Source organism: Motacilla alba, chromosome Z (assembly GCF_015832195.1).
Source record: "Motacilla alba alba isolate MOTALB_02 chromosome Z, Motacilla_alba_V1.0_pri, whole genome shotgun sequence".
Taxonomy (NCBI): Eukaryota; Metazoa; Chordata; class Aves; order Passeriformes; family Motacillidae; genus Motacilla; species Motacilla alba.
This window is the reverse complement of record NC_052046.1, coordinates 40,531,397-40,550,117: the sequence shown is the minus strand read 5'-3', so window position 1 is coordinate 40,550,117 and position 18,721 is coordinate 40,531,397. Positions and strand designations below refer to the sequence as shown.

The 18,721-nt window shown below is 44.0% G+C and overlaps 1 protein-coding gene across 4 annotated transcripts in view; it reads left to right on the top strand.

Moving 5' to 3' along the window:
• The window catches only part of CORO2A (coronin 2A), a 57,896-nt gene that overhangs the window by 30,319 nt on the left and 8,856 nt on the right, over positions 1–18,721 (top strand). For all 4 annotated transcript variants that reach the window (XM_038124123.1, XM_038124124.1, XM_038124126.1 and 1 more), the window contains exons 2-6: positions 6,071–6,271; positions 11,349–11,465; positions 15,984–16,133; positions 16,645–16,824; positions 17,646–17,762. In XM_038124123.1, coding sequence (XP_037980051.1) covers positions 6,071–6,271; positions 11,349–11,465; positions 15,984–16,133; positions 16,645–16,824; positions 17,646–17,762 — 765 coding nt within the window. The remainder of the gene's footprint in view (positions 1–6,070; positions 6,272–11,348; positions 11,466–15,983; positions 16,134–16,644; positions 16,825–17,645; positions 17,763–18,721) is intronic.

Sequence of the window (18,721 nt, the reverse complement as noted above, 5' to 3'; positions counted from 1 at the left end):
CTGGAGCAGCTCCTGCCCCTCCTTCTTCACTGACCTTGGTGTCTGCAGAGTTGTTCTTCTCACATCTTCTCTCTCTGCTTTTCTCTGGTTGCAATTACAGCTCTGCAACCACTTTTTGTTTTCAATTCTTCTTAAGCATATTATCACAGAGGTGTTACCATTTCTAATTGGCCCAGCCTTGGCCAGTGGCATGTCCATCTTTGGAGCCACCAGGGATTGGCTCTACTGGGCATGGAAGAAGCTTCCAGCAGCTTCTCACAGAAGCCACCCCTCTAGCCGTTTGCTACCAAAACCAGGCCACGTAAAACCAATACAATGGTGCAGGCAAATCTGTAATCCTAGGGTAAGTGGGATGCAATTGGAAAACTGGGAACATGCTGGCTGATTGTGAAGCATGTGTTCAGTTCAGTTGTACAGGCATATGCCTGTTTGGTTGGTCTGACATTTCCTCAGGAGTAGTAAATATGCCACAGCATGGCTCTCATAAGAATGTTTTGAAGTGCTGCAGACATCCCTAGGCTTCACAACCCTTCTAGGAGCTCACTCCTTTGGCAAGGGCTGAGACATTTGCAGTCATGTTTTGCAGGTGAGTCATGAAAAGCTAACGTTTCATAAACAGCCATGTAAAAGAGTGTGAGCTAAAGCAGAGCAAAGTCCTTTAAGTGGTACTGCATTGTATTTCTGAAGACCAGTGGTGGAACTGGAGTCTGTCTTTATCTGTTCTCTGGAGGTCACACAACCATTTTAATGGTCATGTTTGGTAAGCACCAAAGAGCTGAGTAGGCTGTGCTTGAGGGTATCAAAATACCTCAGTGGTTTTCTAGGCATCCTTTCAGGTGCCAGAAAGAAAATTCTCACCCGTTCTGAGTACTGGGCTGGGATTTGCTATGGATTTGCTTTCTTTATCTCATAATTTCAGACCCAACTGCAGAGCTCTGTCTTAAAAAAAGAGAGATGACCAAGCAACAGATTCTTGGTTGATTCCCTTCTGCTCTTCTTTCCATAACCTGTTGCTGACTGCTCTTGCTGCATCGAACTTTCATGAAATTTCCTCTGCTCTGTAGTTGAGACTGTCCTCACAATCAGATCTGCATCTCGGAGTAGTAGTATTCTTTTGGAGTGAAGACCCAGCCTACAGTGAGAGGCTACAGAAACAGTTTTAAACTGGGTGTCCTTGCTTATAGTTGCATTGTCCTGCTTACAGAGACAGAGGAGCTACTTCCTCTCTTCATGCCAGCAGTTAGGAATACTGAAGCAAATGGAGGTATTTTACTCTGTTTTGTGTGAAGTACAAGATACTCTTTCATGAGATAGTGTTTCCAGTGCTAGTGATGCCTTGGGAAGGCTGACCTAGAACAGAGACTAGACGGAGCTAAAGAATAAAGTAGGTATTTATTAAGAGGCCTCAGTAGATCCACCTTGGGCAGCACAACCCAAAATGGCCACAAAAATGGATGACTGGTCATGGAGTCTCACTTTTATAAGTTCTGGTCTATTAGCATATTTGAGCTAATTGTCCAATTACAGCTTTAGCCCATGAAGTCCCATCCTTCTTGTTTTCTCTCTTCGGTCCACTGTTGTTTATGCTCTTGGGCCTGAGATCCGGATCGGCTATCCTTGGGTCCCCAGCTGTCTACCTATTCTGTGAAGAGGGCTTATTATCCCATAATATGAAGCTTAGACTTACACACTAAAGCAGAACAGAATCTGAAAAATATGAAAGCTAAAACCTGAGGCATCACTAGGGTTGCATATCTCAATAGGCAGAAGCTGTCTGGAAACACTGTCCAGCCTGAAAAAGCTGGTATCCCACCTGGTAAGCAGGGATCTGAGAAGTGCTTGTAGGGATCTTCCTGTCCTTCTCCAGGAATGCTTGGCAGCTTCAGGAAAAGATCTACTTAATGTTCTTTGCTGAGAGAGGTGGTAATGAAAAGTCCACAAAGTCCCAGGATATGTTCCCTGAGAGCTGAGTGAGACGACATTGCTAAGCACAGTCTTTACATCAGCTGTATGGTTAGAAATGCATGAACAGTACTATAATCTGCCCTGTCTCACTCCATCCCGGTTCTCCCCTCCCCTACAGGGAGGCTAGCAATATTGGGAATTAGGTCAGCATGATGAGGAGGGAAGGCATGAGGCCGATTCCTGGATTGCAAAAGCTGTGCTGTCTTCCCTCTTTCTCCAGGATGCAAAGGGCTCTGTTCTACCCTGGCAGAGGGTCAGTGATCCCATCATCAGTTGCTTTTATCCTTTTGTCAGTTCAGGATCAGTCTATGTGCTGGCACCAGAGGCCTGAGCAGCAAGTGAGGGAGGTCTTCCACCTCTTTGACCAGAAAGAGGACCCAGACCTCAGTTCCAGCAGCCTCTCAAAATTCGCTGTCCATGTGTGCTGCCCAGTGTTCATGGGTGGTCTGCATGCCCCTGCTGTGGGCACCCTGGCATCTTGCTGTGCCACAAGCAGTGAGGTGAGCTGGGGATCCCTCAGCTCTGGCTTCAGGCCTTACCCAGCGCTGCACACAACGATTTTCAGGGTTCTGCCCATATGGGCTCACACAGCTCTTAACATGGCTGCACAAGGAGAGACCCTCTACACTGGGGCTGACCCTCCAGTGCAGGGAGGAAGCTAATGCTTTAGCTTTTTAGTCCAAAAAACATTCAGGGAAAGCATATTGTTAAGGGACTGGGCAAAACATTAAATTTTCAGATGTTTTAAAATGCACAAATAATGCCTTTTAATAATTTGGAGATTATAGTGCCTGTTTTTGCAATGTAAAAGCAATCCTGTCTTACTGACAAAATACTGGTATATTTTTTTGTCACTTTCTCCCCCCTCCCCCCCCCATTCCTTACGCCAAAAGTTGCTCTTTGCACTGTTTTTTAAAATGGTTGTCTGTCCACACAGCAGTTTTTATTAACGAGGAAGAAATGTGTTGTCATCACTTCCTGTCAGAGGAACAGGTGAGAAAGCTGAGCCTGCAAGGCACACTTCAGGTTTATTGGGTTGAAAGTCTGCCTTGTATGGGTGTGCATCTTGGTATGTTGGCAGTGGCATTTTTTAGGGCAGGACAAGATGCACATGGCTGTGATCCAGAGGCCCTAAAATCACAGGATCACAGAAGAGTTGAGATTGGAAGTGATCCCTTGAGATTATCTAGTCAAATCCTTCTTCTCAAAGCAGGATCAACTAGAAAAGTTGCCCACGACCATGCCTACAAGGATGGAGACTCCATAATGTTTTTGGGCAACTGGTGCCAGTGTTGGACAACCCTCACAGAGAAAAAGTGTTTCATTGCATATAAATGAAGTTTTCTGAGTTTCAGTTTGTACCCATTGCTTCTTGTCCAGTTGCTGGGCACTGCTGAGGAGAGTCTGCTTCTGTCTTCTCTACTACTACTCTAATATTGAGGTATTGGTATGCATTGATAAGATCCTTCTGAGCTTCTCTAGGTGAAGAGTCCTGGCTTTCTTGATAATTGCTCCTGTGTGCTTGGTGACTCCTTTCTCCAGAAGAGGCTTGAAACTTCAGACCACACACTCTTTCCCAACTCGAAAGCAGTGTAGCTAGAATTATCTTGCAGCCAGGCAATTTAGTTCATTTTGGAAAGATAATAGTCCTGCTGTAAGAAGCAACTGCTGCATACTGCTGTATATGGGCAATACAGTGATTCCTCCCCCTGCTCCTGGTGTGAGTAAGCCTAACCACTAAAACTGTAATGAACATGAAATTGTTTGAGAACACTGCACCTCTGGGGCTGTTGAGGGAGGTAGCCAGTTGCATATAACCTCACCTTGCTTTCTGCCTGTGAACATCCCTTCTTCCAAGATCAGCTTTCAGGATTGCTGCTTTCTTTTTCAAATAACTTGCATTTATTTGTTTTTGTTTGGCACTGGTAGCTCTCACTATATAAAAGACCCTTTGCACCTAATGTTTTCTGTGGAAGAGATTTATTCAGCTAAAAATACGAACAAATCAGAGTTAACATAGGTAAAACATGCTAAGCTAAAAGAGAGCAACAAAGATGGCTGTGAAAGGAGCTGGTGATCTGCCAGGACTCAAATACTACAGGCATGTGTATTTGTCCAAGGTGGGGTTGGCTCTGAGCTGTTTCAGTAGAACTGGGAGGAGGCAGGAAATAGGATAGACCTTGTGTCCTAGTACTGTTCATGGCCCAGATCTTCCAGTGTGACACAGGATGTTAGCTTTGTGGAACTTTGTATTGATGAGAGCTTGTAAAGCTCCAGTTTGACTGCCCAGTATCGAGCCATGTGGTTCCTTTGCCTTTGATAGACACCCCAAGAGGATGCAGTACCATGCCAGCAACATGGACATTTTGGTTTAAAATTGCTTAGACCTCTTTTGTCAGGTGATGATGCACTTGGCTCCCTGCCATTGAGTGCATGCATGCTTCCCTTAACCCTTCAACCATGTGAGTGAGCTGTCTAAGCCTTGCAGTAGCTCAAAAGCTACTTGGTTGGGTTCCCTTATCAAATTGGAGTATTTTTGATTCAGCATCACTGATAATACTGTTCACCAAATGCAGATTGACGAGGTCAATATGGGGCAAAACAATGCCTTCTGCCAGTATTTGCCTATATTCCCAGCTGTTGTGTGAGGTTCTCTTTCACCCATAATCTTCCTGTCTTTCTTTTGATTTCTGCATTTCTTTTCACTGGGGCAGTAGAACCTTCTGCCTACACTCATTGTATGCCTTTTACTCTCTAAATCTTGTGGGATCTGGATTTAATAGTCTTAATTACCTTCTCTGACCATCACTAATAGTTTCCTATTTGAAAATAGCCAGTGGAAGGACAGGATTCTACACCTCTGCTCTCGTGAGACCTTACCTGGAGAAGTGCATACAGTTTTGGTGCCCCCAACATTATAATGACATGGAACTGCTGGAGCAAGTTCAGAAGAGAGCTATGAAATTGCTAAAAGGACTGGAGCACCACCTCAGTGAAGACAGGCTGAGAAAATTGGGGCTGTTCAGCCTGGAGAAAAGAAGACTGCATGGAAATCTCAATAGCAATCTTCCAGTATCTGCAGGGTTCTACAGGGAAGGTGGAGAATGCGTCTTCATGAGGAAGTGTAGTGGTAGGACAAGGACTAATGCATGCAAACTGAAAGAGGGAAAACTTAGATTAAATATTAGGAAGAAATTCTTTACTGTGAGGGTGGTGAGATACTGGAACAGGTTGCCCAGAAAAGCTGTGGATGCCCCATCCCTGACTGGTTTGGGTAAGGCTTTGAGCAACCTGGTCTAGTGGGAAGTGTCCTTGCCATGTCAGGGGGGTTGGAACTTGATGTTCTTCAAGGTCCCTTCCAATCCAAACCATTCTATGACTCTGTGACTCTATGATTTTATGAAATCAGTTAAATCAGTTCCCTTAAGCCTCACTGCTCCCTGTGAGAAGGGGTTCTTGTGTTTAGCATGCTTTATGTGTCATTTAAACACCATTTAAAATGCAGTCTGTCAGAGGGCTCTAGTGCAGTTATAAACCAGACACGCAGAACATAATTGTCTGTGGAAAAAACATCAACAGTTGACTGTAGCTATTCCTATGATCTGTCAAACTTCTTTTTTCTGTTCATGTGAGCAAAATTTAGAATAAGTTTTGGTCCTAAACCACCTGAGGTTAGCTAAACAAAGCTTGCATCCAGACTGACTTGTTCATTCACTGTCTTTCATGCTTTCCATGCACAAGGTGTTGTATTTTTCATGCTTTCTGGACTTTATTATACCAGAATTCATCTCCTCTTAAAACTTGCTGCCACGTGGCCTTACCCCAGCAACAGGGACCGCTGGCACATGCGCAGCCCAGCTGGCTCGTGATGCTGAGAGCTGTCACTTCTTCCCTGCAGTCTCTCCATGAGAGATGTGCAACAGGGTTATGGCAAAGGGGTGAACACCAGAAAAAACTGTGTCTCCAGCTTGCTGGCTGAGGGTTGGTGTGAGCAGCCCAAGTGGGGAGGGTGACCCTGTGGGGGGGAGAGGGAAGTAGGGTTCTATAAGCCTTTCCAGGATGGCCTGTCCTTATGCCTTGGGATGTTCTGTTTCTCTCCTTGCAGATGTCGTGGCACCCACAGTACCGCAGCTCCAAGTTCCGCCATGTGTATGGCAAAGCTGCCAGCAAGGACAAGTGCTATGACTGTGTGCCCATCACCCACAACATCAATGACAACCACTTCTGTGCTGTGAACCCCAGCTTCATTGCGGTGGTGACCGAGTGCGTGGGCGGCGGTGCCTTCCTCGTCATTCCCATCAAGCAGGTGAGCTTCCCAGGGCAAGCTGGCTTTTGAGAGTATGTCAAGAGGCTGGAGGAGGGACAGGCTTTCTAAGGAGCTAGGTTGCAGAGGATAGTCAGTTAATGCCGTTGCCCAAGTTGCAAAATGATGGAAGAGGCCCCAGTTGCCCTAGCAGGTGACTCCTGGCATATGTGTATTTGTATGTCTTGCATTGCCGCTTGCAGCTTTTCAACACCTTGCTTCATTTTACAGTTCATTTGCTTTTCTTGTATAGTCAGCAGAATGTGCTGTTCAGATATTTGTCTCCTGGGAGAAACTGCAAATTAAAAAGTACTTAGTGGATAAAGGGGGCAAAACCAGAAAGATGCTTTAGCGACATGGATTCATCTGTGACCAAAGAAGAATATGGTATGTTTTGTTCTACCGTCTCCTTTGTGAAAGAATGGAGACATAGTTATCGGACAATGAAGCTCTTAGACTTCAAGCAGTGATGCTGTGAAGACTTCCCTTTCAGAAACAAATCCCATGTATATGAGTTTTCATGACTTAGGATCTGGTGAGAGGAAGAAGCTGGCCGTCTGATGTTTATTGCTTCAGTAAAATTGGGCATGCACTGGATTAACTTCAATATGGGATTATGATCTCTCTGGAATCAGGACAGAACAGATGAAAGGCAAAAGTTCAGCCTTTAATTAAAAGTTAATTGATGGTGTTATTGTAATGCCACTTTTTCAATATATATTTGCTAAGGATGAAAGTGAACTGGTTGTGCTTGAAGAACCTAGCACAGTTTCTGGCCCTTCTGGACTTTGTTAATTCATTCCTTCAATGCTGGTGCTGTTTAGAGACTGTCCTTCTAAAATTAACCACTACCCTGTTTTTCTTGACTGATTCACTTCTGCCCCCGCAGTGGTGGTCTGTTGAGGCTCAACAACTTGTCTTTATCACAGAACTGCATCTGCAGGCAGACAGCTGTTGACTGTGGGATGTGTTGTGGGACCAAGCTCTCAAAGTGCTGGCAAAAGTGGCTGAAGGTGCTTGTACTTCTTACTATTAATTTTTCTGTCTTCTCACCTCTTCTCAGCTTGGCTAGTCTTTGTAGTAATTTTTCCTTCTTACACCTGCTCAGATACTCCACCCAGTTTTGAAATATTGCATGCAGAAATCAAAGGCATGGTAAAACTAAAAAAGATACAGAAAAGGATAATTAAAGTATGTCAATGAAAATGTAAAAGTACTTTCATATGCGGAAAAATTTTGCAGGTCAGGCCTCAGTCAGTCTGGGAAAAAAGGCAAGACGTATAAAGCTGTGAGGAGAAGAAGTTTAAGGAGCAACACTTTTTATTTGTTTGGTGAAAGGGATTCTGGAGACCAGGGAGCAGACTGTTAGCAGCAGATGTAAATGCTGCTGCAGTTCAGATGTGGGGCTCACTGTTCTGGATGCTGATGAGTCTGGAAGAATTAATGGCTTCAAAATGGAGCTATGGACAGGAGTTGGTCCCTTAAGGGTTAATGTTTGGTTGTGGATGAGAGAAATTAGGTGCTTCAAACAGCTGTTCTCTGAATACCAGTTCCTGACCTATGCTGGGGGGTAAAGCAGCCTCATCCTCCCAAAGGAAGGGATTCCCTGAGTCAGGACCTGCAATACCAGCTACTTTGTTTTGTCTGATACACTTCCAAAGTGGTACCATCTGGTGCAAAGCAGAAACTTTTGACTTGTGCTTCTGATGGTGGCTTTTTGTGACTGCCATCTGTTGCTGTGAAGGCGAGCAATGGCAAACAGTGTACTAGACATTTGGCTTGTGGCCTCGACTGCCAGGGCACAAAGGCAGCCTGTTCTGGAGACCTGTCTGGGACAGTATTGCCCTCTTACAATGGACAGCTGACTGTGGTTATTTTTCACTGGATTCATGGGAAGCAGGCACCTCCCAAGTGGGACAAAGTGTGGAGGAAGAGCCCAAGAGACCAAGAGCCAGGACCACATTTGGTCAAAGTGAGAGATACTAGCCCGGACAGGGAGGGTTGCAGTTGCTCAAGAGGATTAACAACCTGTTCAGGGAACTGTTCTTGTCCCTCCCTCCAATGTTTTTTTAGTTCATTCTGCATGTGTTGCTGCTAGTGGGACTGCCTGTCTGAGAATGTCCTTGAATGAAGCCTCAGCTTTGCTCTGTTTAACTGCACCTTCTTGTTTGTTGTACTCCTCTCCTGCTGAGTCACAGACACCAAGGTCTCTCATCTCTCCTTGAATAAATACCACTTCTTTCCTTCTGCATCAGTCTTCTTCTCTGAGAGCCTGGGGGTGGGGTAGGGCTAGGGACAATGGAGGTTATGTAAAGAGTGAGTTCTTTGCCCTAGATACCATCCTTTCAGCAGGCCTTTGCATTCAGCCTTATAAGAAATCAGTTGAACATTTGCCATTACTCTTTAAATGATCTGTTACAGGGCATGTCACTGACATCGTGGTGAATGTGTGCCACTGAAACCAGCTGGGTGGAAGGGCAGCACATCTCAATAGAGAGGGAAGGGGCTGCAGCCAGAGAGGCTGCCTGGCGCCCAGAACAGGTTGACTGACTGTAAATCTTACAAGTTCAAGGAGACATGAGCTCAGTGACTGTAAATGAGAGATCAGCTGCTTTCCCACAGTGTGGCCTGGGTGTAGATGTGCAGGGGAAGTGGACGCACAGCATGCAGGTGAAGGATCTTGACTGGGAGGGAAATTTTGTGGCCTTCCTTTGAGAGATGAAGTCCTGCCTTTTTCCTTTCCCGATGACCAGACTCTGTTGAGACTGCATCCGTCTCTTCCTCTGCAGCAAAAAAAACCAAGTGAGAACAAGGTCCCAAGAGACAGGAGATTATTTATGCCCACGTCTGCAATCTCCAGTCTTTCTATGCGTCAGCACCAGGTGTAAAAGGGAGGATATCTGTGGCTGTGCAGACTTCATAGACACAAACTCCCCTCCCTTCTCTCTGGGAACATGAGCTGTAACATGAAAATGATGATGACCCCTCTGGCCTTGCTTAACCGACACGTATGTGAGTGCTGTGCTGGTGCCTTTTAGGGGCAGAGGTGGGGCTGACCGACCTCACAGTAATCTACCCCACACAAATCTGCTGGGAGAGTTTTGACAGATGTTCCACTAGAAGTGATTTTTGTCAGTGAGCTCCAAGCTTTTCAGAAATGCTAGAACTTTAGAAAGGGAGTGGTTGAAAAACTGTTCATTTTCAAGCTCTGCAGGCAACTGTGGAAGTCAGGCACCACTTCATGGAATTACAACACATCTAGTTACTGAAATAGTTTTTGAACTGTAGGATGAAATTTCCTCCAGCAGTGAAGATCTTCACTTCCACATGCAGATGTGCATCTGAGACCAGCAGCTCCAGCTTTATATCATGTATGTTTGTTGACTCTTGGGGCGTTCATGTGTGGCAAGTCCTGCTCTTGACCCAGGGCTTGCAATGGGGCAGGTGAGACTGCTGGCTGGGAGAGCAAAGACTCCTTTACCAAAGCCTGTTGGGGAAGTGGGAGTGGAGTAAGAGATCTATGAAGGATGGGTCAGGCAAACTGGGCTTAGGACACAGCCTGGGAGTCTCCCAAAATGGAGTGGGGAGCAGACAGGCAACTAGCTCTGGGAGGGGACAGAGTTCCCTTAAGGATCAAGGGATCCCTGTTGATCCAGCTGTCCACCCCTTTTAGATGTCATCTTGAAACCAAGCTCTGAAGCCTACAAAAGGACACTGTGGGTGGAGGAGTGCTTCTTATAAAAGGCCTTTTATCTCTCTTCTGCCTTCCCAAATCTCTTTGCATTGTCGCTATGATAAAAGGGAATTGGTTTAGACTGTAGTTTTAAAAACCACAGTCTTTTACATTTCAAAGCCCTTTGGATCTTCAGTTTAAAGCACGTTAGTCCCAGTTTATGCAACAAACTTTCCAGTGAAGCCAGAATAGTTACACACTGGTGTCCTGCTCTGTATTCAAAATTGCAAAAACCCTCCAAAATTTAAAAGCTAGGAAAATTATATGCTATCCACAGCCTGTTTAGGGGCAGCAGTGATTCCCCTCAGTTCTGCTCTCCTAAGGCCCACCTCTGCAGAGGTATAGGGAGTAAGTAGTACACCTACAGAAGTGTCTGTTTTCTAGGAGAGCACACATTTGCAATCATTTTGGTCTACAGTTCTTCCAGGTAGGAAGCAGTAAGCTGGTAAGCACCACCAGCTTGCCATTATGTCTCTCTTCTTCAGTGACTGACTTTTGCTTTTTAGCTGATGCCTGGGGTGGGTCAGGGGGCTTCCCACACTTTTCCTGCTTCTTGCAGAGGGAAGCAAGCATTACTTCAATGTTAATAAAATTACCACCACCCTTTCTACAATTTAAATGTTCAGACTTGACTCTACAGCAGAGACCGTGCCGGCAGTGTGGGTTTATTCAATGCAATACAGCCCCCATCTGGCACAAGGCTTCCAATACACTTTAGGGCACTTAGTGTGGGATTTGTACCAGTGCAGATGCCACCTAAACGTGGTATGGTTTTGGTTTTTTTTTGAGAGTCCAGAATGCTGATTTAATTTGGTGAATGGCTGGATTTGAACACCATCAGAGAGAAATAGATAGCTTACCTAAAGAAAAACTGTAATTTATAATTTGTGTCACAAATAAATTTGCTTAACCCAAAACCTAAATATTTTTTTGGGGTTTTTTTTGCTGCTTGTAGGAAATGTCTTCTGAAGGAGAGTTTGCTGTTGTTTGTCCCCCCATCAAAAGATCTTTAAAAGATGTCAAAGATTCATCTCATTCATAGATGTTTCTCCTCCAAGTTATGCTTTGGTGTCTGAACCTAATACTGTCTTCCAAATGTGTAGGCATGCATGGAAATTTTTCACACCAGCATATTCTTAGGAAGGCCTGGCAGTCTTTCTTTCCTTTATGGTGGTATCATCAAGACTTGACTTGCAGGGACAGCAAAAACCCATCCTTAACAGACAGAGAGCACCCAGGGCATTTGGAGGACAACAAGGAGAAAGAAGTTTCTTTCTGGAGCTGCCTTGAAAATGTCCTGTAATTTCATGGCTCACCCTAGGTTTGATTATATATATTTTTTTCCAGACAGGCAAGCTTGACCCACATTATCCCAAAGTATGTGGGCACAAAGGAAGTGTTCTGGACATCAAGTGGAACCCATTCAATGACTTTATAATAGCTTCGTGTTCAGAAGATGCCACAGTAAGTTTACCACCTTGTACTCTGTGTTAGTACCTGGCTAATGTGCTTTTTGGAGAATGAAGTTGAAAGAAACCAAAAGCTCATGAATGTGAAATGATGTGAGATGTGAAAGCATGCATATACTTATTTAAGAAGGCAGGAAAAAGTAAGATTCCTTTCTTTCTCCTGAGTTCAGACCTGTGTGATGCCTTCCAGATGATATACCAAATCGGTGTAATGAGGAAGATCTATATTGTGGGGGCTTGTGCCTTTTTTTGGTGTGTTTGTATGATGAAAACAAAATATGAGTTTAAAATGGAACGGCTGTTAAATTTTAATCTCTTTGAAACTCTGTCTTTATTTTAAAAAAAGCTTCAACACAACATTATCTGGACCAGCTCTTTCAGATTAATTCCCCGCAGTAATTCCCCGCAGAGCACGTTTGAGCTTGTTCCTGCCCACAGTTGCTCTGTAAAGTCATGCTGGATCAGTTGTGGTGAGGAATATGCATCATACAGTTCTGCAGTGGGTGCTTTGGCTGAAGTTAGTGTGGTTAAGATGCAGACACTGTGGCAATTGAAAGACTCGAGTCATGTTTGTAAGGGACAATTTAGCTCATGGCTCCCTACTGGAAGGTCACTTTCAAAAGGTCTTGTAAAAAGTGTGATGTTGACATCTTTGATAGTGAGGATGTCTGACTAACTGCCATGCTTTTTTCCAGAGATCCCATGTGAGATCCAACTGGGTTTATTCTCACTCTGCCATAGAGCATCACAGAGGTTTTTCCTGTTATTTTCTCCAGATCTGGCTTGGTTCACATGCTCTGCCATTTTAGTTCCACCAAAAAGTCACTCTTGATTATAAGCTTTTTTGATTGTCCTTCCTGTTTAGTGACTTGTTTTTGCTTGTTTGGATACGTCTCTGGCTTTTTTTTTTTTTTTTTTTTTTTTTCTTTTAAGGCTTCTTTCAGTTTCTGAACTGATGGTAAAGACTTTATTGTATCTTTCAACCTGTATGCCAGGCTTTCATGCTGTCTTAGGAAGTATGGCATGGTATGACTTGCAGCAGAGGGCACCACCTTGGCCACTCTTTTGAGCCTCATATGAGAAATGGACACAATCTTCAAAACATCCCACTGCAGTTACAGAATCACAGAAGCATTTTTGTTGAGGAGGAGGTTTCTTTCACTGCCTCTCTAGGCAGAAGACCTGTTCCTGTTCTTCACTCCTCCCTTGGGGAATTTTTTTCCTTCCAGTGTAGTTAATGACTGCTGTATCCTGTCCTTCTACTGTGTGTTTCAAGACAGAGCCTGGTCTATTTTCTCAGTAGTCTTGTAAGTATTGAAGGCTTTTATCAATTTACCTGGAAGCTGTCTCTTCTCCAGGCTGAGCAGGCCCATCTACCCCAGCTTTTACTTGCAGGGTAAAGTGCTGCAGTCTCCTGGGCATCCTGGGCGCCTCCAGCATCTTTCTTGCACTGGGGGGTGCAACCCAGCTTTCTTTTCCAGTTTTCTCTAGAAACTTGACACTGGATCATTCCTCAGACTAAAGAATGGAAACACGGAGCATGTCACATGTCTTGGTACCAAAAGTTGTTCCAGGAAGTCTGTCTGTCTGTGACTGTACTCTATTTTTACTACTCTCCCATCCTCATCCTAGCACCAGGAAATGGTATCTTAGGGGTCCTCTGCACTGTGACATGGTGTAGAGACATCTCCCCTGCCTGCTAAGTAGCAAGGGCAGCAGACTGTGTTTTTTGGTGTGACTATCTTTCCTGACATCTCATAGCTGGACCTTGGACGTCACTTTGTCCATGCCCTACTCAAATAATTGGGTTGCTCCAAGCCTTGTTCAGATGAGCTGAGAAGATCTCTAAGGCTACAGGTCCTGTGGCCTCAGTAGGTCCTTCTTTCAGGTGTTGAGTATCCTTCTAGGGAAAATGGGATGCCTCTGATCTCCAGGCATTGACATATTGCCATATACATCCATTGCCTTTGATGCTCTCCTTTTGTACCTTCAAAAGAGTTTGGCTGCATCTTCTCTGTGCCTTCATGCTATGTAGTTGAAGGGCAGCCAGAGACTGAACAAATTATTTTCTTTCGAGCTCTCCTCAGATTTGCTTTGTTACTGCTTCCTTCTCATTGCTTGTCTGCTGTTGGACTTGTTCTGTGGGGTCAGCATCTTACTTAACCTGCCTGTTCTGGAGAGCTCAGATTGGACATACTGTTGAGACATCTTCATGGCAATATGTCCTCTGTTTTAAGAGAAGTTTGAATAAGGTTTTTTGAGGGTCACAGAGGTGTCTACCTCTTCCACTGGGCTGGACATAAGAGGAAAAGCCTTCCTTCCAGTCTGTCATTAAAAGCCTTTCTTTAACAACAGTCTGGTGCTCCCTTCTATTTCTGAGCATTAGTAAGCCACTGTGCAAGTAAGACTTGTGTGCAAGGATGCATCTAAGTGCTTACTGGGCTGGGCCTGCCTCTGAGGAACGCTACAAGCTTCTGAGTAGAAAATGGAAATTTCACTTCTCCCACATTTCTCAGAGGTTTCTTGACTGTTAACCAGCCTATCTGGAGCTTGCTTTGGTGGTATTACTGTAACCAAAAATTGGTAAAAATAAAAGCTTCTTAACACTAATGTAACATTAAATAGCAGACATTCTTTATTTAGCTGCGTGCAGGAGGGGATATCTCCTCTGAAATATCATGCGTGCTAACTACAAAAGAAACTCCTGTTTAGGCTTGACTATCTACATAGTCACTGATTTTTCCCTAAATAAACAAACTAATAATTTCCCTCAAATCAGTAACATATTTTTTCTCTCTTTTACACATGTGTTCTTCTGTCCTGGGTATCTCTTTGGTCATCCCTGGTGGTCAGTGACTCTCAAGGTCATACTTGACTGCCTAGTCAAGTGGTAAAAGTTGGCACAAGTGGGCTGGTTGCTTTCCAGTTTTTCTTCTTACAGAATGGGCATTGTGCAGTTCCACAAGCCAGTGGTTTTTGAAGAACAGGCATTGTGTTAGCCTGCCAGGTGCAGACAGTTTTTCATCTGACAGCGCTACAGCTATCTTTTGTGGTGCATAGCTGTACAATGGTACTTTTGGGCATGGGAAGGATTATGTGTTCTCTGTGAACAGCGAGTTCCAGTTCTCACTGCTGTTTCAGGTGGGCTTAGGGCTGAGGTCTATGCAAATGTCTTGGGGCTGAGAGTTTGAGCTTATCCTCTTACCCCTTCTGTTCTTCTTGGCAAAATCATCAGGCATGAAGATTTCAACTTGTTAAAGTTCTGCTGCCCTCTGGTTAGAGGGGCAACTCTGTGCCTTTTACTTCATTTTATCAGGCTTTCTTCAAGATGTAGCAGGGTAAGCAGCTTGTTTGTGCTTGGATTGTCCCTGCTTGCCCTGCAGGCCTGAGTCCAAGGTCTGCTTATTCTGCGCACTGAAGAACCGGCAATTTCTGCCATTTAATACAGCCTGAGATTCCAGCCAGGTGCTTTTCTCTCCTTTTATCACCAACCATTTCACAGCATGAGGAGTGGCTGGTTCATTCTAGGTAGTTCTTGTCAGCATGAACACAACCTGCTTTCCCCTTTTCTAGTCTCTCACCCCCATTCCTTTAGTGACAGCTGTTGACACTGTAAGGAATCAGTCAGTCTGATTGTAAAGTGTAATGTTTTCTCTAACTACTGTAGAATTTCATGTGGGTACTGCTGGACTATACAGCCATTATGTTTCCTGTGGGCTTGATTCCTTATTGGGATAAACACTGCTGAGAAGGGCGCTTATGATGTTTTCCAGAAGGTCCCAGAATTTGGGTCTGCTACTTATTTGTCTTAGAAAGGAGTGATCCTCATCAACCAACCAGTAGGAGACTTGGGCAGCTGTGGCTGATTTCCACTAAATATGTTCCAAAGAGCATTTAGCTTTTGCTTCAGGCTAAGAACTAGAAAAATTATGACACAAGCATAGTCATTTTCATTGAGCCAAAGGATTAATCATCTGTTAGCATCCTAAATGCTTGTGTTTCTAAGGTTAGCGTGAGAAAGACTCCTTTTATACTTGCATAGGTTCAGCCCCTGTTGCTGGTTTCTGCTATTGTTTTCTTCCACCACAGGAGAACAGAGCATTTTTGTCTTCATGCAGCATCCTTCTAGAAGGACCCAGAGCTGAAGGTGGGCCTGTTACAAGACAGCATGCTCCCAGTGCTGAGTGGCTTCAGTACAGTTAAGAGGCAAGGTCTGCAAGATTAGTGGTTTATTTCTTCCCCTTGGGAACAACTTTTCATAATTGTGCTGACAGGTCTAAGGGTTGGATTGCCAAATTTAAAGAAACCCTGGTAGGACTGCTGTCTAAAGATAGAACATAAAGAGAAATCTTCAGGTCCACAGAATAGTAAAGATACAAATGACAAGGACAGGTGTTCAAAAAAGCCAGTTGCATTCCTATTCACTACAAAGGGAATAGTAAAATAGCTGTTGGTAAATTCTGAATTAGCTCCTTCTCAGGAATCTCACAAAGACCCATGCTGTGCCATTCAGGTTAAAATCTGGAATATCCCCAATCAGTTGCTAAAAAGAAACATTACCACTCCGAAGAAAGAACTTCTTGGGCATGCTCGAAGAGTCGGTCTGATTGAATGGCATCCCACGGCTGATAACATCCTCTTCAGCTCTGGCTATGACTACAAGGTGGGTCTGTGCTCCTAGGATATCCTGTTTGGCTTGGTGTTTTGAAATTTGTTTTAATTTCAAGTTGTAAGATGGTACTAAAGAGTTTGGAAGCTTTCTTCAGGGAGAAATTCCATGGTGACCCAAAGGCAAAAGGATATTGCTGTAAGTTCAAAAGAACAGTCTAATTTTCCAGCCTTCTGATAAACTTCAGTCTACTCTGTATTTCTCATTTACTGAATTGGATACAGCATGCAATGCCATCCACTTTTCTTTGTGCTACTGCATATATATGTTGTTGTCTATTTTTATGTACAAAATGTGGTTTCAAAGGAAATTAAGATATTGGACATTCTTAGCTGACACTGATACATTGCTGTTAGTATCAGGAATTATTTTAAGTGCTGGAAAACAATCACTCATGATGGTAAGACCTATACATGTAGAGAAAAGACAAAGAAGTGAGTAAAGCACACAAAGTCCCTGGTGTGAGGCAGCAAAGGGCTGATTTTTAAAATTATTTTTGCTCCAGATAATGATCTGGAACCTTGATGTCGTGGACAATGTTCTTTCAAACCCAGTGAAGATTCTTGATGTTCACAAGGATGTGGTCCTCTCCATGTCATTCAACACAGATGGCAGTCTCCTTGCCACTGCTTGCAGGGACAGAAAGATACGTGTGATAGACCCTCGTGCTGGAACAGTCCTACAGGTAGGTTGGGCTCAGAGGTTTATGGTCCATCTGATCTCACCTCTTGGAGTGTTTCCTCTCCTGAGTAGCTTCATTGCCATAAAAGACGATGCATCTGCGTTGCCCAAGGCACTATATGGTGCTGTTCACGTCTACTTTCCATGGAATGCTTGCTGTCATTGTTGAAAACAGGGATTTTGTATCTTGATACCATGTTCCTTGCTCCTTGAAACCTTACTTGGATTGTATTGTTTTCATAGGTACCTCCCGCAGCCCTCTGTGAGACATAATGGGAGGGAATGTAGAGATCAGGTGGACAGGTGGATGCAAGTGTATGTTTGTCCCAATGACGAATGTCCCAATGGTTGTTCTTGTTGCCTGGATTTTGTTGACTAGGTGCAGCTGGATGCATTTTGTAGCTATTTGCAGAGGTTTGTGTATACAGAACGTCCTGCCTGGAACTACTAAAGACTACTGTCTTGCAAATATGTGAATCAATAGTTAGAGAGGGGAGACTGGCTCATCTGGTCAGGGAGGGTGTTGGTAACACCAAGACTGTGGGTTTAATCCCTGTATGGGCCATTTGCTTTAGAATTGGACTTGATGATCTTTATGTGTCCCTTTCAACTCAGAATATTCTATGATGTGTTGTTGAGATTTTGGGAATGATCCTGAAGAGTTTAGGCTACTATTTTCAGATGCCTGTGAAATCCTGCTCACCATTGTTCATCTGGGCTGAGCAGATCTTTCAGATGTGAGTGAATGAGAGTTGTCAGGTAACGTGAAATGTTGCTATGCTACAGATAATGTTGTACTCATGCAGTGTCCTTTCTCTTCTACAGGAAGGAAGCTACAAGTCTCACAGAGTCAATAAAGTCTTATTCCTTGGAAACATGAAAATGCTGTTTTCTACTGGAATGTCTCGGTGGAATAATAGGCAAATTGCATTATGGGATCAAGTGAGTTGGACCAAAAATCTTAACCATTCCAGCTTCTGTTTTCTCTCTTTTGCTGTCTCTTTAACTTTCCACCTGCCACATACACAAGAATTGATTTATAACAGGAATTCAGAAGTGATCGGTCAGATTCCTGAAGGGTGATAGGTCTTACTGGTGTGAGACATAACTGAGTTTCTGGAGAAATTTTCAACATAGGAGCGTAAGAGAACAAAGTGAATGTTGTGCCCATGTCCTGGTTTTGGCTGGGATAGAATTAATTTTCTTAGTAGCTGGCACAAGGTTGTGGTTTGAATTTAGTGTTGAAAGCACACTGACGTTTTGGGGTGTTGCTGAGTAGTGCTTACCCTAAGTCAAAGACTTTTCAGTGTCTCATGCTCTGCCGGTGTGCAGGTGCACGAGAAACCAGGAGGGAGGATATCCAGGACAGCTGATCTGAACTGGCCAAAGGGATATTCTATACCATAGAACATCATGCTCAACTGGGGGTACTTGGTCAGGAGATATGGATTGCAACTCAGGGACTGGTTGGGCATTGGTCAGCAAGTGGTGAGTGGTTGTGTTGTCCATCATTTATTTTTCTTGAGTTTTATCCCTCTCTCTCCCTTTTCTTTTCATTACAATTGCTATTGTTCTATATTTTGCTTTTTTTTTAAAGTTTCTGAACTGTTTGTATCTCAACCATGCATTTACCTTTTTCTGATTCTCTTCTCCATCCCACTGAGGGGAAGTGAGCAAATGGCTGCATGGTACTTAGTTGCTGACTGAGTTAAACCACAACAGCCCACTACAAGAAGAAATTGTTCAAAGGACCTCGTGGTTACTGTAGCTCTGACATAACATAGCTCTTACTACTCTTACTGGCAAACTGGTCCTGGAAAGAGAAATGAGCTCTAGACACAGCTTACTCAGATGAAGCCTCAAAGAAGAAATGTATGTCGGGTGATTTCTGATGATTTCTG